Raw genomic sequence first — 22,734 nt, 5'->3', positions numbered from 1 at the left:
ACAAGCCCCCGATGGCATGCAACAGTCAGTTGTATGTGCCTCTAAAATACTAACAGCAGCACAAGTGAATAAAAGTCAAATAGAAAAGATGAAACTGACTGTTACTTACACCACCAAAGATTTCTATTTTGTACAGATAAGAGAACTACACCTGGTTACAGACCACAAACCCATTGTTTACAGAATGATAAAAAGATTGAAGACACAATGGATAATCTCCCTGTCACTGCCTGGGAGGTGTCTAGACTCACAGATTAAAATCCATCACTCAGCAAAGTCGTACATTTGACAAGTTTTGATTGTCAGGAGGACCTCCTCAAAGCTACACATCCAGCACTAATGACCTATTTTTTGATGTGCCATTAACTTAATGTCAACCAGGGCTACTTCTGCTGACCACAGAAGAGTCCAAGTGCAGGGAGATGATCCCAGCCTCTCATCCTTGGGGTATCATATTAGGCACACTATGGAATGATGAAGATGAAGGCTTTGGCTAGGTGTCATGTAGATTGGCCAAGTATTGACATCAACATCAAATGTATGGCCTGAGCCTGCCAAACATAAGTAGGGCTTCAGTCAGGTTGGACATTACATTTTTCCTCGTGGCCTACTCTCTATAGCCATGGGACTCTGTGTGTATCAACTTCACAGGTCCATGCAAGTGGGCTAGATGGGTATTTGTGTTAGATTCTCTCCCTAACATAACATATGGTGCCGTTGACACAGAGGGAGCAGCACACGCTATTGTATCCAATAATTGGCCACACCAAAGGAAAGGAATAACACATCTGACCACCACTTCTCTGAGTGGTTGTTCAGAATGTTCAAGGCCCAAATGCACAAGATGATGATGAGGATAACACTCCTCGTCATAAATTCACCCTCATACACAGTCATAGTCCAGCTGAGATGTTGCACGGTCACATCTATTGAATAGTACAGCCTGACCCAGTCTTCACAGTAATTCCCATATAAGCATAAGGGATCTTAAGTCTGGACTCACAAATATGGCCATACAAAAGACTGGACTCAAAGGGTCATCACCAGTCATAGAGGGTGTCAACTGTAAAGTAACAGCCATGCAAGATCACCTTGTGGTGCATTGAAATCAGCTCCAGCCATGATATTTAAATGATGTTAGGCCCTTGATCTGATCTTCTCAGTGCCCAACTACTCACCTGACGCTATCAACACTGCTGGATATGCCTTGATACGGTCCTAGTCCAAAGTGTCACCACCCAGACACTACCCACCAAATCTCCTTTCCTTCTTCTCTGGTGAGGCATAGGTACAACCTCTGTCCACCCACAGGCCCAATATGCTGAGGTGACCACAGGCAATAAACTGTGAGCAGACCATAGAGGTTGAACTGATGCTCCATGTTGTCAAAGTCACATCACTGACAGAGTGACAAGTCCATCAATCTCTGGCTTTCCTAAGATGCTATGTCACTGGTCCCTCTTTCATCCTGGGCCACTTAAAGTGGGGAATGGATCCACCATTCCACCACCCTATCAATGTGGAAATCAAATAAAAGAGTTGCAGCAATAGTATCTGCATAGTAGAGGTTACCACACACACTCCATGTAGGGATGCTTTGTGAATAAAACTGTCTAGATCACATTTTTAAATTGTTTTAGCTAGTGTCATCATCAGATCAAAACTCAGAACTTCTAAAACAACATTTACTGTCAATAACAACTCAGTGATACTGAGACTGAAGTTATTTTACAAATTCTAAGTTTTGATCTGATGGTGGCAGTAGTCAAAATGACACAATAAATAAAAATTATTGCACGATCTAGATGACTTTATTCACCAGACAGCACATGGTCTGCTACAGGAAACAAATACGCAACCCAGCATCAGGATCACTAGTTCTTATTTTGACATTTATGCTTAAGGTACTGTGGCATCCAAATACTGCTGTCACCTTGCCTTACTGGACTTGAAATTTGATTTTGAAACACCGATTGTCTGTCTCATTTTTTTAGCCGATTAAAGCTTTCTTCATTGGTACTGATTTGAACACAAGCTATAAGCAGCCATAATGTTCAGTTTCTGCTTGCTTTTCAGAAAGCAACTTTGTGTCAATCTCCGTATCCATACGCTAAATTTCAATTTATTGCTCATAACATGTAATTTTAGATGCATCTGCATTTTCAACTAAGTATAAAGTTTTTACAGTTACAATTTTTTTCCTTTACATTATTTCTTATTACATTATAATTCATGATAAATTCAAGTTATAAGGGCATTTCTGGTTAAGCCACTGTTTGACTTGCTTTTTAAAAGTATTCCCTGTCAATACCTTAACTTCATTTGGTAACAAGTTATTAAAAACAGCTCCTTTGACATAGGGGCTTTTCACTATTAGAGTTAATCTTCTGTTAACCATATGAAAGTCTTTTCTATGCCTAGTTTCATAGTTGTTAATATCGATGTTTCTCTTTGTGATCTTAGTGTCTTCTTTCACTAGCATTATAGTTTCTAGTATATACATGGCATAAACTGTGAGAATATTGTGTCTAATGAATAGGAGTTTGCAAGAAGTTCCTAGTTTTACATTTGCTATGACCCTCAAGGCTCACTTCTGCAGCATGAAAACCCTTTTCATATTAGTTTGGCATGTCTCTCCCCCCCCCCCCCCACCCCCCACCCCCCTCCACCAACCCACCATACTACTCCATAAGACAAAAAAGGGTAATCCATAATATACAGTCCTTAGGGTTTCAGAATAAGATATGGTGATAATGTTCTTAATACATATAGACTGGGTGTTATTTTTTTACAGACATAATCAGCTTGCTACTTTGATTAAAGTCGATCATCTATGCATAAACCCAAGAATTTACAATCTGTACAGGTTTTGGTAGAATTTCATCAATCACAGTATTTTGTCTGTTTGGACCACTTGGTTTAAAATGAATAATATTAGTTTTTTCTATGTTTACTTTTAGGTTGTCTCTTTCAAAGTGAGCTCTTGCCTTCTCAATAAAGTTATGTATCTCTTCAACTGGGCTGGGTTCCTTGTCTGTATAGCAGACACCAGATGTATTGTCTGCATACATAGTGATTAACTGCTTATTGTCAAGAGGACTCGGGAAATCATTTACATAGCATATCAATAGGACTTGAACTAAAATGGAGCCCTGAGGAACACCAAAATTTGTATTTCTTATACTTGACCCTCTCCCCTCCAGTATTTCTCCATTAGAATATATAATCTCCATGCACTGCTGTCTATCCTTTAAATATGCTTTTAGCAATTGCATGAGTTTTCCAGTGACATCATTCTTTGCAATTTTTAATAAGTGCATGTAATGGTGTACTCTATCAAAACCCTTGAGAGGTCCAGGAATACTCCTGCTGCTTGGGATTTTTCATTTATTTTTTCAAGTTCATGATGGACAAATTGTACTGCTGCTGATGTGATACTTTGACCTCTTCTGAAACCTTGCTGGAAGTCACTTAATATATCAGCATTGTTGTAATGTTTCAGGACTTTTTTAAAATATTATTTTCTCTGTCAGTTTGCTGAAGTTGAGATTAGGGCGATGGGTCTGTAGTTCTCTACATTCTGTATTTCCCCCTTTTTGTGTACTGGTTTAACTACAGCCCATTTCAATTTTCAGGGAACACACCACCTTCGAGAACACAGTTTATTAGATGAACTAGTGGTTTCATTAGTTCATGTTTGTAATTCTTCAATAGATGTGGAGAAATTTCATCTAATCCTGCTGATTTTTTGTTTTTGAGACTATCAATAAGCTGCAGAATGTCATGCTTACTGCTGGTAGTGTACTGCAGTTCTGTTTGTTACTGGACTCAAATGTGTGCTGTATATCCTGTTTCATAGAGACACCATTTTCAACAGTATCTATGAAGTAATTATTACAAATATTTCTGGCTAGAAGGGGATCTGAGATACCTTCATTATTCACAGTTAATTGTACATTATTAATTTCATTTTTCTTTTTCATTGTTTCTGATTTTATTTACAACTGACCAGCAAGTCTTGGAAACATTATTGAACCTCATATCTATTGGTTGATTCTTTCCAATTTTAATCTCCTGACTTATTTGTGGTGCTTATATTTGTACTGCTTGAAGAGTTTTTTATGTAACTGTGAGTTAGTCAGTCAGTGCAAGCTATTCATGTTTTCCATTTTTTCTTTTGTTTTAAAATCTAATGGCAGAGGTTTTGATTTTCAAGGTTGATTTTTCTGGATACTCACTTATTTAAATGACATAGCTCTATTTAAGTACTCAGTCAGAATTTATGTGAACATGTTCCATTTATTGTTGACCCCAATGGTGGTTGTAACTTATTCCCATGATTCCTGGCTTAAACTATGTCATAGTGTAGCAATGTTGTTTGCAGATAGTATTCGCCTGTGCTCATACATTTTTCTTGGTTTGAATTTGGTATTATATTTTAGCACTAGTTTTTGACTTAAATGATCTGAGAGGTGACTATTTATGATGTCTGTTGAGATGATGTGGTCATAATTTGTGATAACATGATCAATTGAACTACTATGTGTGTTTAATATTCTGGTGCGTACTAGTCCAAGAAGATCTTTAGCCCCATAAGACAGGATACGATGTGTTAAACATTTGCTCTCCTGACCATCATGTAAAGTGTTTTTGTTCAGATCTCCCAGTATGGCAAGATTTACACTTCTACAACCTGACATTAATCAACTTAAAACTCCACCAAGTGATTTGACATAGAAAGGAACAGTGCAAAATGTGACTTTAAGAACTGCAATTTCGAAATCTTTGTCAACACATAAATTGTTCCCCCATAGCACATTTTCTGTGGTGGTTATGAACTCACATTTTCTTGAGTAGATTGCAACACCACCGCCTTTATTATGTGTTCTGCAGTAGAACATAGCTAGGTTGTAGCCTTCTAATTTGCAATAGTGAATGTTGTCCACTGTTTTCTGGTGTTCTGTAATTATTACTACATGTGGAGATAGTCCTGTGATAAATGATTCAAAAGCATCTATTTTGTAACCTAAATCCTGTACATTATAATGTAAATGTAATAAATTATTCTCACATGGACTAAAGGTAAATGCGTAGGATCCATTTAAGGCTCTTATATTTCAACATACACTTGTATCTGGAGTTGCACTGGTAGAAGGTTTTATTGTCCTGAAAAAACATAGCATGGTTCATGATAGTGACCAGCATAGTTTGTGTCAGGCTGTGATACTAGAGGAAGAATCTTTTATCAAATTTAACACTGAGTAATTTGTTAAATAAAGAGACAAACAAATCATGATGAATAGCTGGTGATCTTTAAACTAAAGGTAAATGCGTAGGATCCATTTAAGGCTCTTATATTTCAACAATACTTCATCCTGAATGTAACTGTAGTTTATTTATGAGTAAATCTATATATGGGTATTTGTAAGCAAATATATATGGATGTAAAAATATATAACACTTACCTTTTTCTTTGAGCCATTTAAGAATTCTTTATACATTTCAGATCTTAAATACCGCGAATAGCTATCACTTTTCATCAAGTGATAAACATGTGCCTGAAAAAGAAAATAATGCTTGGCTATTTTGGCAATACAGTGCTACTGAATAATATTCAGTCTGCAAACAAGCATCAGGAAAATCATACAACAGACTTTATATTAGTCTTAAGCAATGCCGTAAATGCATACAGTTGAAAGTACATGATGCTAGAAGCAAAAGCGTCTCAGTAGACATAGGGTCGAAAGTACATACCTTAAGAGCTACAAGCAATTTTTCATCTTTGATATTGTGATGCAAATCTCTTCTACTGGAAGCGCTTTGCTTTCCATATTTTGGGAAGTGATAATCAGCAAAGAGTTGCAGTAGAAGAGATTTGCTTCACAGTATCAATGATGAAAAATTGCTCATAGGTATTAAGGTATGCATGTTCGATCCTAGTATCTGCTTCTAGTATTGCGTACTTTCAACTGTATGTGTTTATGCCATTAATTATGATACATGTGTGTGTGTGTGTGTGTGTGTGTGTGTGTGTGTGTGTGTGTGTGTTTACAAAAGAAAATGTTCATAGCAATTATGAAGGTATCACAAACTTTTAATCTCAAAAGAAAAAGAATGAAATGCAATGACATGTGTGATACACTGATCTAAATGTAATTACATTGTTGTAGTTCTTATATTTTAAAAAGTAAGAACACAAAGAGAGTTTATTTACAGCACAAAGCAACTGACAAAACAATATAAAATATCTGAAAAACTTGTAAACCCTAATGTCTACATCACAATTCAAATATGGTTTCAGCTGTATTGGACAACATATCACCATCTGTTTCCTTCATCTGCTTTTAACGAAACTGCTGAAATTTTGTGTTAGCCAAGAGGTTGTGTCAATGGTCTTATGGAAGCAAAAAATCCAGCAGAGCAGCCTTTCCACATAACAAAATTAAAAATCAAAATAGGATACTAGATACACACTAATTGCCTAAGTATGACAAATCATTATGGGTGATCTAGATTAACTGTCAAGATGCCAAATAAAATCAATAGTTTTGTAAGATCTACTTAACAATCTAAAATGTAGGCAGCGTTTTTTAAATGGGCTCTAGGTGGCTGTTAAAATAGATCATTTACAGCAAAATGTCTTATATGATCCTGGCAAAATTTCCTTCTTGAACAAGGAATCAAAACATAGCTAACTAAATTGAATAGCAGCAATTCAAAATTACTGGAGAAATTTCATGCTGCTACCAGTTTGAAGAAAATGGTGGTAGCCAGGTTTTAGAATGATGAAAAGTAATCTTCTGTCAGCACACAGACGATATCACCAACATTAGTGCTGTGTCCCATGAAGGCATTTGAAAAATACAGCTCCTCCTTGGTGAGGTTAGGTCTTAGGTTAGTGGTGTTTAACGTCCCGTCAACAACGAGGTCATTAGAGACGGAGCGCAAGCTTGGGTTAGGGAAGGATGGGGAAGGAAATCGGCCGTGCCCTTTCAAAGGAACCATCCCGGCATTTGCCTGAAACGATTTAGGGAGACTCCTCCTTGCATGACAAGGGTAATTCTACATTTTTTCTTGTATGGAAATGACATTCCTCCTCTCATATGTATCGGCAAAGTCACAGTGAACAACATGGTACAGAGCAATGAACAACTTGCACATCCCACAAGCTGACAATACAGGGTGATTCAAAAAGAATACCACAACTTTAAAAATGTGTATTTAATGAAAGAAACATAATATAACCTTCTGTTATACATCATTACAAAGAGTATTTAAAAAGGTTTTTTTTTCACTCAAAAACAAGTTCAGAGATGTTCAATATGGCCCCCTCCAGACACTCGAGCAATATCAACCCGATACTCCAACTCGTTCCACACTCTCTGTAGCATATCAGGCGTAACAGTTTGGATAGCTGCTGTTATTTCTCGTTTCAAATAATCAATGGTGGCTGGGAGAGGTGGCCAAAACACCATATCTTTAACATACCCCCATAAGAAAAAATCGCAGGGGGTAAGATCAGGGCTTCTTGGAGGCCAGTGATGAAGTGCTCTGTCACGGGCTGCCTGGCGGCCAATCCATCGCCTCGGGTAGTTGACGTTCATGTAGTTACGGACAGATAAGTGCCAATGTGGTGGCGCTCCATCCTGCTGAAATATGAATTGTTGTGCTTCTTGTTCGAGCTGAGGGAACAGCCAATTCTCTAACATCTCCAGATACTGTAGTCCAGTTACAGTAGCACCTTCGAAGAAAAAGGGACCAAAAACTTTATTGGCTGAAATGGCACAGAAAACGTTCACCTTAGGCGAGTCACGTTCATACTGAGTTGTTTCCCGTGGATTCTCAGTGCCCCATATACAGACATTGTGACGGTTGACTTTCCCGTAAGTGTGGAAAGTTGCTTCATCACTAAACACAATCTTTGAAACGAAAGATTCATCTGTTTCCATTTGAGCAAGGATAAAATCACAGAAATCGATTCTTTTAATCTTATCAGCTGCAGACAGTGCTTGAACCAATTTCAGACGATAAGGTTTCATAACTAACCTTTTTCGTGGACTCTCCATACAGTTGATTGTGGAATTTGCAGCTCTCTGCTAGCTCTGCGAGTCGATTTTCCTGGGCTGTGAACAAATGCTTGCTGGATGCGTGCTACATTTTCATCACTCGTTCTCGGCCGTCCAGAACTTTTCCCTTTGCACAAACACCCATTCTCTGTAAACTGTTTATACCAACGTTTAATACACCACCTATCAGGAGGTTTAACACCATACTTCGTTCGAAATGCACGCTGAACAACTGTCGTCGATTCACTTCTGCCGTACTCAATAACACAAAAAGCTTTCTGTTGAGCGGTCGCCATCTTAGCATCAACTGACGCTGACGCCTAGTCAACAGTGCCTCAAGCGAACAAATGTACAACTAAATGAAACTTTATAGCTCCCTTAATTCGCCGACAGATAGTGCTTAGCTCTGCCTTTTGTCGTTGCAGAGTTTTAAATTCCTAAAGTTGTGGTATTCTTTTTGACTCACCCTGTATTGAAATGTAAGGCAATTAATTTTAACGTAACATAACAAAATGTACTCACTGCAGCTACATCAAAGCTCCACCGATCGGGACTTTCCATGTTCTTTTTGGTGATTTCATAAGAACGGGAATCAACATTTATTGGACAGCTAGCATCAGGTGCCAAATACTCAGCCCAAATCTCATTTACTTTGTCCTGGACATCCTTCTGAGGCAAAGCTTTTACTTCTTGTACAGCTTCCCAAAACCTGTAAAAAAAAAAAAAAAAAGTAGTTAAATACTGCTTTCATTGCAATCTCTGTCAATAAACTGCAGAATATTATTATACAATACGCAAGAATCCATAATATTACGTATATATTGCCTAAATATTAAACAAAAATAAGCTTTCAGACATCTAGATTAATATATAAGGAGCAGTCAAATGAAAATGAGACAGATGGGAAAAAAGTAAGTACACTGCTTACTATTTCAAAGTAAGCACCATAACTGTTAATACATTTCAACGATGAACCACATGGAAAAGTGTTTGCTGTCGCCTACTGAACCATGATTGTATCCAGGCATGCACCTATTCATCCAAAGCAAATAGATGGCCATGGATGTTTTTCTTCAGGGCCTTAAAAATATGGACATTGCATGGGGAGGGATCAAGACTGTATGGAGGATGTGCAAGGCACTCCCAGCAAAACTTCTGCAGCATAGTGGAAACAACCTAGGTAACATGTAGGCAAGAGCCATGAAGAAAGACATTTGTGGTCGTCAATTTGATTTGGATGAAGAGGTGCATGCCTGGGTACAATCATAATTCCGCAGGCAACTACAAACATTTTTTGATCGAGGTGTTGACCACCTTGTCTCACAGTGGGATAAATGTATTAACAGTTATGGCAATTACTTTTGAAATAATAAACAGTTTGTGTCATAACTCACACAAACCCAGTCCTCCCACCACCCCCAAGAATCAGCTACAAAGGAGTGCTCCCTTCGTTACCCAGTATCAGCCCGGGCTGGAACAACTGAACCGTTTCCTTCGTCAGGTCTCTGACTATCTATAATCATGCCCTGAAATGAGGAACATGCTACTCAAGATCCTTCCTACCCCACCTAAAGTGGTGTTCTGTCACCCACTCAACTTACACACCATCCTAGTCCATTCCTACACCACGCCCATTCCCAACTCCTTGCCACAGGGATCATATCCCTGTGGCAGACCAAGGTGCAAGACCTGCCCAATCAATCTACCCACTATGTCCTACTTCAGTCCTGTCACAGGCCAATCCTACCTCATCAGAGCCCGGACCACCTGTGAAAGCAGCCACATCATATACCAACTCTGCTGCAAAAACTGAACACATTTTCCTGTCGGTATGACTACCATTCAGTTGTCCAGCAGGATAAATGGCCACTGTCAAACTGTTGACAAGAATAAAGTTGACCACCCCAGTAGCACAACATGCAGCTGAGCCTAACATGCTGAATTTCAATGGCTACTTCACAACCTGGGCCTTCTCTCTATCTCAACCAAGAAGACGGGATTATCCTTGCAAACACATCCTTCACTTTCAAAATCATCCTGGCCTCAATCACTGATAACCCACTGTCTGCACTCCCTCCACCCAACAGTGTCCCCTACCTCCATCCTGTCATCCCCTCCCAATTCACATCCTCACATCACCTTCAGTGTGTGCCACTCCCCACTGGCTCCAACAACTGTGCATCACATGGATCATGCATCCACCCAGTGTCACGTAGGGGCATGTGTGCATATATCTGTGTGAGTGTGTGTGTGTGTGGGGGGGGGGGGGGGGCGGCGTGTGTGCGTATGTGCACACCTTTTGGTGAGAGGTCTCCTTTACTCTTATATTCTTACTAATGCCTTTATAGGCAGGCACTATCCCCAAATATAGCCAGCAGACACACACCACATTCTCACACCCCTGAGCACCAGCGGCATACAAGTCAACTGCTTATCATGCAATATCATCGTAGACTGGGAAAACTCAACTATATCCTTTGCCAAAACTTAAGAGTATTTTCCATCATGTCCAGAGATGAAGAACATTTAACCCACGACTTTCCTTACTCATTCCAATACTGTATTGTGCTGTCCACCCAATCCAGGCAGTACCTTAGTCCATAATTATAATCACACACAATGCAACTTCTTGCCACGTGGGTCACATCTCCGGAGAAGACTCAAGAGCACGACTTGTCCCATACACCCACCCAGCACATCCTACTCTAGCCCCATCAATCACTGGCTTATCCTTTCTTATCAATGGCTGACAGCTCTGCTGCAATTTCTGCACAGCATTTCATGCGGGCTGTGCACACAAATTAATAGCCATTTCCAATCTGTGGTCATGAACAGAGTTTACCACCCAGTGGCAGAACACATTGGTGAGCACTTGCTCAATTTCAATGGCTGCTTAAGAAATTGTGCATCCTTACACCCCCCCCCCCTTTCCAGCACCAGTTTCTCTGAATTAAATAGATGGGAGTTGTCATTGCAGCACATCCTCTGGTCCTGTAATCTGTATGGCCTCAATCTCTGCTAACCTCCTGCTCCACACCCACCTCAATCTCTTACCCTGCATTTGCCTCCCTGCAATCTTCTCTGCTTCTGTTTTTTCTTCCCCACTCAATCCACTACTCTATATCTTCATGACATGCACGAGGTGATCATTATAGGTGCTCATGATGCATTCCAATCCTGTGCACCTGCTCCCTTTCTCCCTCACATTCCTGTGCCATGTATCCGCTGCCTCTCATTCCCAGCCATCAACCAGTGTTCCTCAACACTCCCTGCCTCTGTTCTCCCATTGCCCAGTCCACTGACACAATCCCTCATTCCAGCTGTACTGCCGAGTTACAGTGCCTGCACCAAGTAGTCAGCTGATAACAATGTAGTTGTACAAAAGTGTGTGTGTGTGTGTGTGTGTGTGTGTGTGTGTGTGTATTGTATTCTATAGCTTAAGAAAGGATTCATCCAAAAGCTAGTAAAGTGTATAATTTTTTGACAATCAAAAAGTGAGGCCTTATTCAACTAATGGGAAATTAGTTTTTGAGGGTGTCCAGCAGCACGTGGCTATCCCTCAGTTTGCATCTGAGGTGCTCAGCATGACTGTCTCCATGAAGGATCATGAGCTGCTGGTAAACCTCTTTTTATAAGAATGGTGATTGTGTGCCAGTAGCCCTGAAGAAGTTCTGGTCACTCAAGGGTATGAAAAAAGGCATTGGTCCAATGTCTGATATGGGTCTGGAGAAAATGATTACAAATTTTGAGAAGGCAGGTTCTTTTGAAGTGTCATGAGGCAACAGAGGAAAGTGGTTAATCTGACATCTGGCAAAGATGTAACCACAGCATTGCAGAAGGGGTCAAGTGGTGTGTACAAACATGCAGTGCATGGGGAACTGCCTGAATGTTGGACATGCCTGAGAGCACAGTGCATAAAATCCTATGAAACATCCTGCATTGCCATCCATACAAAATCACCCATATTCAGGAGTTGCTTCCTGCTGACCTGTCAGGAAGACAAACATGTGCACTGGAATTTTGTGCTCACATGGGTGCTGACAACGAATGTCCACAGAATATTCTGAAAACAGATGAAGGGCATATCAATTTGCGTAAGTGCGGAATATGGGCAACAGAAAATCCACATACAGATCAACCAGTACCACTTCATTCTGCAAAGTGACTGTATGGTGCAGGTTGATGGCATTGTTTACCATGGGGCATATTTTTTTCAAGAAGATGAGTTGTGTAGGTCCTGTACCTGCACCACTAGTAAACACTATGAGAGTCTTTTGTGCGCTGGCATCATTCCAATCCTTCAACAGTATGGACGTGAGGGTAGGATCATTTTTGTGTGAGATGATGCTCCTCTATACAGCATCCATCCAGTGATGTGTCTGCTGCAGAAGCATCTCAGAAATGCTAAAACTAGCAGCCATCATTTCCCTGCAGCACAGCTGTCCAGATAACCTTATCTTAATCCCTGTGACTTCTGGCTGTGGCATTATCTGAAAGATGCTGTTTTCACTGCTCCACTTATGAATATAGCTGAACTGAATACATGCATTGTGCAATGAATTTGGAACATGATCCACGAGACAATCCAATCTGTTGTGAAACATGCTGTTTCTCAATTTCAGCTTGTAACAGAAAATGATGGACAGCATACTGAATATCTTTAACCAGTCTAATGACAATTATAAACCAAAGTCGTTTTACTTTTAATGCAGTTTTTGGCCTCAGGACAATTCAAAACTGATTTATCCCATCTTGTGTGGTACAACCTTGCCACAGTGGAAGAGTGATGGTGAAGATGATGATGATGATAATGTTTGGTTCGTGGGGTGCTCAACTGCGCGGTTATCAGCCCCCATACGAATTCCCAACCTTTGCTCAGTCCAGTCGCGCCACTTTCATGAATGATGATGAAATGATGAGGACAACACAAACACCCAGTCACTCGAGGCAGGAGAAAATCCCTGACCCCGCCAGGAATCGAACCCGGGACCCCGTGCTCGGGAAGTGAGAATGTGACTGTGACACCACGAGCTGCAGACTTGTGAAGTCATGCACATTGTACAGTTTGCAATGCATAATGTGCAACTCAAACCATAGCCATCATATTGCGACTCATCTTTCATTTGTAGCCAACCCCATTTATATTAAGAGGCTTACAGCACCACCTATTGGAAAAAATTTTGTTAGATATTTTTTATTCCAAGACGTTTCCCCCTGCATCATTAATATGCTGTTCAAATTTGACATCATTCTGAGCAGCGGTTCTCTTTCTACAGCATTTTCAAACTGGAACTTTAATTATGGACAGCTTGTTCTTAAGCGGATTAATGTTGTATAAAATACTATTATGTCCCAATTTTACATTCAAACAGAAGCTTCTCATTGGACAAAAAGAGTTGCATCCTTAAGCTTTCTAAATGCACTAGAAATAAAAAGGCTTCCACTACCTATGACTTAGAACCACCCTGGTAGCAGCAAGCATTAGCATGCAGCTTCTGGGATTCGGAGGGATTCACATTGAATCTGCCCAGCAAATTAATGATGAGAGCCAGTGTGCCAAAAAGTGTGAATGTAATTTTTACGCAGTTCCCCACATCCAAACAGGTGAATGCTGAGCTGTTACCCAGGTTCTGCCTCAATTATTCAATTCCCAAACATTTAGAAAACACCCTTTCACATTGGATAACACTAGACACAGACAATTGGGGTACATAAGATTCACTCTAGAGGTGTACAGGATGGTGGCAGGAAGAGCAACAAGCCATCCTCTACTACTAACATTCCCAAATCCAAAAATTTACGTGTTGACACAGTGAAGATGACGGGATAAAGGCCATGAAAAAGAAGAAGACTACCCATAACTTACAGATTATGGCACAGAAAGGGACAAATTACACAGCCACAAAAGCTATTCAACTGCCTCATTAATGAATTAAGTGTGCTACTCAGATAATATGAATACATTTACCACAGCTATGGTCAAGTAAACATCATGCTGAAGTTCTCTCCAAAAGAAAATGTCTTACTTTTGCAAGCAGTATCTTTGGAACTGAATATTGACTAATGGAATACACAGTTAAAGAACTAAACTACAGCAGTTTAAAATAGTAACTGCAAGTGATGTTTGGTGGGTCCTATGCCAAAGGAAGTGGCAGTCTACCAGAGCAATTGCCCCCGCAGATGACATGCTGATGTTATTAACAGTAGCCAAGGCAGATGTGCAAGCTGCTAGAAACATGAATAACTTAAGAGATCCACAAGTGAACTTATACATGGAATTAAACTATAGTAACTGAGATACAAATATTGGCACAAAATGTGCGGTAGGGTTACAAGAGAAATGTGCACCTGATAAATGAATGGCATTAAGTGATGATGTAAAAGATCAGGAAATGGAAGACAGGACGCATGCGAACCAATCAGACATAACTGAGCTAGACAAAATGGTGGGCAGTGGTATGGAACAGAGGCCAATTATACAGAACCCTACTCTGAGTAACGACAACAAAATCCAGCTTCATAGAATAACAGATCCAGTTTGTTATGTTGTATTCATCAAAGGGAAAACCAGCACTGTAGGAAAGCTCCATCCTATGGCCACTGACAAATTGTTTCACAAACATATGCCAGAAATCAGAGAGCTGATTTGAAATACTACAGTAGCAGGAAGAAATAGATTAAAGACAGATGTGGGAATGTTCAGTGCAGCAAAAATATAGTGAAGTCTCAGTCATTGGTCAGTCGGCAGTTAGAACTGTACATAGCAAACTGCATACACTATAAACAAGGAGAGATATGTGGAGTGGTTTCAGAACTTGACACAGATGAGATAATGCAAGAAATAAAAATCATCAGTGGAAGTACTGGATGTTAGGAGAACGAATAAAACAATCTTAAAAATAAAACTTAAACAGTTTTGAAACATGAAACATTTTATGTAACTTTGATGGTCAGAGACTACACCTACATATGTAGTCCTGGATGCAGCCTGAAAGTGTTTCCTTCCCTGCCACAGGAAAATAAATCCACTGTTGGCACACCGAACATGCTGAATGAGTCAATACATCAGATGTCATTACGCACACCACCTCATTCATGCAGACAGGAAGTGACCTTTAATGGTGCGCAAATGCCATGTGAGGGCAGTACAGGCATAATGAAAAAACCTCTGCTGCATCACAACTCAATGGAGTATGATGTATAACATGAGCACATGTGTGACACCCAGGGGCTAACCAGGACTGCAGTTGGAATCAACTTAGAACATCCTCAGCAAGCAATAAGCAATGACTGTGAGAGAACAAACATCTTTGTAGAAGAAATAGTAGAACTTCTAACATGAATAGTGAAATGAATAAAAACAGATGATAGCATTGATCCAATAAACAGCTGGAAGCTATTTGAGGAGGATATAATCTTGCAATTGTATACCAGAATAGATGCAAAGAACTAAATATGCAATGAATATACTGCAGTGGAAAGCTAGGTCTATGAGAAGCAATGCAATGGTTCTGCTAACGTGGTGCAAATTAATAACATTAAATTGTGTTTCAGCAAAATGTCGCTACTTTGTGCTCCCAGTGAATCAAGTTGTATGAGTTGACACAAGAGGACAGAGGCAGTGGAACAGCAATCTCGAATCATGATGATGTAAATTACAAATAGGTCAAAATAAATAGCATGATCAGGAGAATCGAGGCATGTGCTATTGAAGTAACCATTGCAAATAAAACTATGTCAACTCTTTCAGTATACAGAGCTCCCAATGTACAGATAAACAAGGAGATGATTTTTAATATACTACAGCAAGTGAATAGCTCTAAGGTGTCTTTGGGAGATCTCAATGCACACCACTTGCCATGAGGTTGTAGACAGAGGAGAATATGATTCTGGAAATAGTCAATGAAGAGGATTTTGTAATCCTGACTAATGGCACAGCAATGAAAGTCAGCAGTTGAATTAATTGTTGTATCCGTTGAAGTGGCTCCTACCATGGTGCATTGCATACTATGAGACCCACTAGTGTCAGTTCACCAACCACTTGTAATAACCTTCCACAGCCAGGAATGGGCTACCAAATTTGCTATAATATGTTAGGGTTGCCACAAGTTTCCTGAAGCGAAATTCCCTGATTTCCACACAAGTTTTAGTATTTTTCCCTGTCAAGTTTTGAGATCTCAAGGGTAAGTAAAGACATCAGTTGACAAAAAAAAGTAAGGACTTCCAAATTTCTCCCCCATTTTGTTTTGTTTTGTTTTGTTTTAGGGCGCAAAAATAACTTGGGTGATACGTGCCCATGTCAAAACTGTGAAACACGAAGACAAATAGAGGAATTAAAAATGACTTCATGTCAATCCCCAACACTGGAAGAGAAGGCAGGTAAAAACTGGGATGTATAGAAAGGTCTATAAAATGCGCAATAGAGAAATAGAGGTCCAGAACTAAAAATTAAATGGTCTTCGCCATATTGCTAAAATTTGATAAAAAGTAAAACATGGTCAAGAGCCCATGCATCATTAGCTAAAATGGCCGATAACTCAGACAGAAAAACCAAATGGAGATGTAAACGGTCAAAAAAAAAAAAAAAGGGGCATTCTGTTTGGAAATGGTGGACAGTTAAAAGTTGGTCGCAATGTGCACAAAGTTGTGGAGGAGCGCCACTTAACAAATGGCAATGGCTAAAAAGGTAGTGCCCAATACGCAAACTAGTTAAAATGAGCTCCTCGTGGCAGGAGGGCCAAGAGGAGGTCTTCCAAGCCACTGGGAGAGGCTAAATAACCCAGAGCTTATTCCCACGAAGGGAGGACCAGCAGCGATGCCAAACTGATACCACCCCCTGACAGGTGGAAACACAGAGATCATCAGAGACAATGTAAGAACCAGTGGGCTGAATGAAGTTCATTTGCCAGAGCAAGAGCCAAAAGCAAACTCCAGGAGGTAACAGAGAAGAGTGATGTGCCCCATACTAGCAATCAAAGAGGTATGCATATCTGCTGTGGAGAAAGTCACGGCAGTAGGACAGCGGTAGTTCAGGAGCTTCTGCATAAAGACTCTCAACCGGGCTAGTGTAAAAGGCACCAGTGGCCAAACAGATGCAACAATGGTGGACAGTATTAAGACAGCAGATGCATAAACAAAGCACCCACAGTCTAGTTTCGAACGGACAAGGGACCAGTACAAACGAAGCAGAGTGGTTCGATCTGCACACCAGGAAGTACCATTGAGGACATGTAGGACATTGAGGGACCGTGTACATGGGCTGCCAGGTAAGACATGTGGGAGGGCCAAGAGAATTTTCTATCGAGCAAGAGCCCCAGGAATTTCATAGTTTCAATGAATGGAAGAGTAAGCAGGCCCTAGATATAAAAATGGTGGGAGGAACCAATTGGACCACCAGAAATTCATACAAAAGATTTCATCAGTGGAAAAAACGAAAGCCACTGTCGATGCTCCAAGAGTAAAGACGATCAAGACACTCCTGAAGATGCTGCTCAATGAGACAGGTTCATGAAGAACTACAATAAATGCCAAAATCATCAATAAAAAGGGAGCCGAAGATGCCAGGTGGGAGAAAGGCCATTATAGGGTTAGCAGTGATAGCAAAGAGGAGAACGCTCTGGACAGAACCCTGAGGTACACCGTTTCCATGGATAAAGGTGTCCGACAAGGCAGAACCCACACGTACCTTTTCAAAATTCCTCAAGGAAACGGAGCAGGTGGCCACAGAAGCCCCACATGTAGAGAGTACGGAGGATACCAGTCCTCCAGCAGGTGTTGTAGGCTTTCTCCAAATCGAAAAACAAGGCTACAGTCTGGGATTTCTGCAGAAAACCATTCATGACATGGGTGGACAAAGTTACAAGATGGTGAATTGCAGAAAGGCGTGCTCAAAATCCACGCTGAGCAGTGGTTCGTAAATTGCGAGACTCGAGCCACCATACCAGCAGGCATGAATCATATGTTCCATCACCTTGCGAACACAGCTGGTGAGGAAGATGGGGCAGTAGCTAGAAGGAAGGTGTTTTTCCTTACTGGGCTTAGGTATGGGTATGACAGTGGCTTCATGCCAGCATCTGGGAAATGTGCCCTCTGCCCAGATGCAGTTGAACATATGAAGGAGAAAGTGCTTGCCCACAGGAGAAAGGTGCTGCATCATCTGAATGTGAACATTGTCTGGCCCTGGGGCAGAGGATCGGGATGAAGTGAGAGCATGATCTAGCTCCCTCATAGTAAACGTGGAATTGTAACACTCATGATTCTGAGCCTTCTCAACTCGCTTCCAATGGAGGCAGGCGGGTTGATACTGGGAGGAGCTGAAAATTTCTGCAAAATGGCGGCCCAAAGTGTTGGAGATATCAATAGGGTTCATGATAACATCATCTGCTACTGTCAGGCCAGAAATTGGGAAATGGGTCTTGGTCCCAGAGAGCTGTTGGAGGCTGGCTCACACAACAGAAGAGGGGATGGAACAGTTAAAAGATCTAGTGAATGAAATCCAGCTAGCTTTTCTGTTATCCTGAAGAATGTGATGACACTGAGAAGGCATCTGTTTATAATTAATGCAGTTTGTCATCGTATGATGACAAGTAAAACTGCAGAGAGCATGTCTCTGCATGCGAATTGCATTGCAGCACACCTCAGTCAACCAAGGGACCAGGACACGGCATGGTAAACAGGAAGTGCGGGGAATGGAATGTTGTGCGGCAGTAAGGATAATGTTTGTAAGATATTGCACCTGGACCTGGATATCACAACTGGGGAAATTATGTTCATCGAAGGTTGTCAGGGAGGAGTAAAGTCTCCAGTCAGCCTTAGCAACCATTTGGGTGCGCATGTAGGTGAGGTAGGAGTCAGCAAACAGTTAGCACACAGGAAATGGTCGCTTGAGCAGGTGTCAGAAAGAACATACCACTCGAGACAATGGGCAACATGGACAGTGCAGAAGGACAGGCCCAAATGGGAATATTTCTGGCCTGAAAGGAACGTGAGTGTTGCTGTGTTAAGGCAGAAAAGGTTAAGTTGATTAAAAAGGTCAGCCAAGAGGACACCTCTCGGACAGGTTCTGGGAGATCCCAAATGGGATGGTGTGCATTAAAGTCACCAAACAGCAGAAATTGGTGATATATCTACCCAATAAGCTGGAGGAAGTCAGCCCTGGTGACACTGAATGACAAAGGGAAGTAAATGGTACAAAGGGGAAAGGTCAAGTGAGGAAGGAAAAGGCGAACTGCAACAGCTTGAAGACGGGTAGTCAGGGAGATGGGTTGGCTATGAACATCATCCCATATTAGCAGCATAACTCCCCCATGAGATGGAATGCTGACCTCTTGTGGAAGGTCAAAATGGACCAGGAAAAAATGCAAAAGCTCAAAGCGGTTGTGAGTATGCAGTTTCGTTTCCTGAAGGCAGAGTACAAGTGGAGGCTCAGATTTTAAAAGCAGCCGTAAATCATCTTTGTCACATCGAAGACCACGAACGTTCCATTGGAGGAGAGTCATGATGAGGAAAAAATGGAGGGGTGTCACCTTGGTGGCTACCAAGTGCCAGCCTGCGAAGACTCACTACTACAGGGCACACAGGCAGGAGGATCCTGCTCCATGAGGTCCACAGAAGCATCAACTTTCTTTTGCTGTTGGCCGGCAGAGTCCAATGCAGGAAAATGGTTGGTGGTGCGCACCGACATCATGGAGGCTGGTCAGGCAAAGGTATAACACGGCAACACCGTTGAAGAGGATCTTCAAGTTGGCAAAGGAGAAGACCATTTGCCTTTGTTGGACTTCTTCAAGCCTTTCCGGTTAGCAGAGGAAGACTCAAGGGTTGTTTGGCTGGAGGGACGTAGAAAGTCTTGAGGGGAGTATTCTTTCTGTCCTTTCCAGCCTGCCAGTTGTGTAGCTGGTCGTTTTGCACCATGAGGGCGAGAGTTTGATGGCTTGTTGCACAGTTGGATGAGGGGACTGCAATGACAATGACACTGGGCTATTCCACAACCTCAGAGCTGAATTTGAGGTTGCGTGCCTGCATAGTTATGTCCTTCATGGAGCGAGAGGTAGCAAGAACAGTACTGTAAGTGCCAGACAGTAGAATGCAGGGTTTGCAACTGGCCAATAACTTGCGAGAGACCAGGTGAGGAACCTTTTCCTTCCCTCGGATCTCCTGGACAGCCCGCTCATTGAGATACATGGGACAATCTCAAGAGGAGGTGGCATGGTTTCCATTGCAGTTGATGCAGCAGGGAGAAGGAGGCGGAGAATCATCCTTGTGTGCATCCCTACCACAGGTTACACATTTGGCCAGTTGTCGACAAGACATTCTAGTGTGGTTGAAACAATGACACTGCTAGCAGCGCATTGGTTTCAGAATGTATGGTCGGACTGTGAGAACCTCATAGCCTGCTTTGATCTTGGATGAAGCAACACTCTATCAAAGGTGACAAAAATAGTGTGTGTGGGCACTAAGGAGGCATACACCTTTTTCGCCACCCAATGGACGGCAATGACACCCTGATCAGAGAGGTACGTTTGGATTTTGGTCTCAGTCAGACAGTCATGCAGCCTAGTATAAATAACACCACAGGAAGAATTCAGAGTTCTATGGGTCTCAACACAATCAGGATAGCTGTGGAGAAGCAAAGCAGCAAGCAGTTGTTTTGCTTGAGAATCAGAAGTAGTCTCCAAAAGCAAAGTGTCACTATGTAAATGAAAGCAGCATTTCACAGAGCCAGCAATTGCATCAACATCTTTCTGAATCATAAATGGATTTACTGTTGCAAAGGACTGACTGTCTTCAGTACGTGAAACCATCAGGAACTGTCGTGCAGCTGGGAGGCTCTTTGAATTGTTAGCCTCATTTTGTTTATGTTCTGTAGGCATTGATTGTGAAGATGATTGGCTCATTGTGAGAAAATCCCCCCCATGATTGTCATTGTCTCCAATGGTGCGCTCCTTCCAACAGGGGGCCCCTTCACAAGGGGGCACACCCACCTTAGGTGACTGTTCACACCTCAGGTCACACCTTCCAAACACTTGACAGATGGACCAGTCGGCAATTTGGGATGGTAGCAGCTCAGGCAATCACCCCACTCTGGGCCTGGTCTGTACCAGTAGGTACATGCGAGCCCTACCTGTAGACCCAGGGCTGGGAATTATGCGTAACCCAGTCACCCGTTACATGTCAGACATGTGGGCCAGCCTTCAGGAGTGCACAGGGAGGAAAAAGAAAAAAGAGGAGCCTCAAACCCCAAAGGGGAGAAGGTGAATGAAGAAAGAAAAAAGGAATGAAAAACAGTAGTGAGACTGTTCTTATATCAGCTACAGACAGTGCAGAACATTCCCAGACATGTTCCCTAAGGGACAGGAAAAAGAACAGCAAAAGGATAGACATGCAGCATGGAAGGGAAAAGATGCTGGTAAGGCTGGGGCCCTGTGGTAGATTTCTCCACCATGTGAGCAAAAATCTTAAGTACTAACATCAACACCTTTTTCAATGAACTGTTTTTAGATGGAGAAAGCTAGGCAGGTCGTACATGTGTTTCATTAATACCACTGTTGTTATTTTATTTCAATAAAGGGAAACACATTTGTGACAAAAATATGGTGGTGGTGATTGTTGTTGGGATGTTTAAGGGGGACTAAACAGTGATGGTCATCAGTCCCCCAGACAAAAATATGCATTTCCTTCGAGTCGCAAGACAGATTTAAAATATCTTCACTGATTTCAGAAATAACCTCAGAAAAAAGTAGGCGTCTTGAAAGAAGTGTATAAGGCAGGGAAGTGTTGTGTAAACCAACACTATAGGTGGCTATCACTAAAATGTTGGTTCTACTATGTTCTTATTGTTGGTTATTACTCACTGTGTTATATCTATTATTTTACAGGTATTGCATGATTTTTCTTTTGATAAATATATGAGTACATAGCATACAAACCGCCAGCAACTGCCACAAGTTTCTTCTTATTAGCCATACTTTCTAATATGGGGATGGGTTGTTTGGGGAAGGAGACCAGACAGCGAGGTCATCGGTCTCATCGGATTAGGGAAGGATGGGAAAGGAAGTCGGCCGTGCCCTTTCAAAGGAACCCTCCCGGCATTTCTAATATGTAAATTATTTTCGAAGTGCCAAAATGTATTAGAATAAATAAAATGTCTATAAAACGCTGTACTGTACAATGTACTTGCAGTGAGACAGTCGTAATTCGTGAAATCCATTGATCGTGGCCTCCGGCCTGCCGAGGAGCACTCCAGTCCTGGGTCCTTGGATAAACTATGAAAATCTGCCGCATTATGCCACACACAAACAGATACAGACTGCAGGCAGATTGGTGGGACTAGATCCGATGGGAAGGGCTTGCACATTAGGGGGAAATAATGGGCTTCAGACCAGCAGGCCCAATCCATTACAGATACCCATAGAAATTGCCTGTGGTTTCGGTCTGTCATGGAAGTCCACTCCTGTGGCCAGCTATTTACATGTCAGACACCATGTTGATGAAATGAGATCACGTTGAGCAAGCCATGCAACAGATAACTTGCGCAAATGCTCTGAGAATCAATACTAATGAGGATAGGTAGTGACTCACCATAAAGATGATCACTGAGTCACTGAAGGGCACACAGAACAGACAATCACACTCTGACAAATAAATTTTCAGTCATAACCTTTGTCAGAGA

At 41.5% G+C, this 22,734-nt stretch overlaps 1 protein-coding gene across 1 annotated transcript in view; it reads right to left on the bottom strand.

Moving 5' to 3' along the window:
- The window catches only part of LOC126469750 (regulator of G-protein signaling 7), a 262,114-nt gene that overhangs the window by 5,957 nt on the left and 233,423 nt on the right, over positions 1–22,734 (bottom strand). Inside the window, exons 11-12 of the mRNA XM_050096964.1 lie at positions 8,589–8,775; positions 5,466–5,558 (exon numbers count right to left, since the gene is read on the bottom strand). Coding sequence (XP_049952921.1) covers positions 5,466–5,558; positions 8,589–8,775 — 280 coding nt within the window. The remainder of the gene's footprint in view (positions 1–5,465; positions 5,559–8,588; positions 8,776–22,734) is intronic.

This window comes from Schistocerca serialis, chromosome 3 (assembly GCF_023864345.2).
Source record: "Schistocerca serialis cubense isolate TAMUIC-IGC-003099 chromosome 3, iqSchSeri2.2, whole genome shotgun sequence".
Classification (NCBI taxonomy): domain Eukaryota; kingdom Metazoa; phylum Arthropoda; class Insecta; order Orthoptera; family Acrididae; genus Schistocerca; species Schistocerca serialis.
Note: the sequence above shows the minus strand (reverse complement) of the source record. Positions and strands in the feature narration are given on the sequence as shown.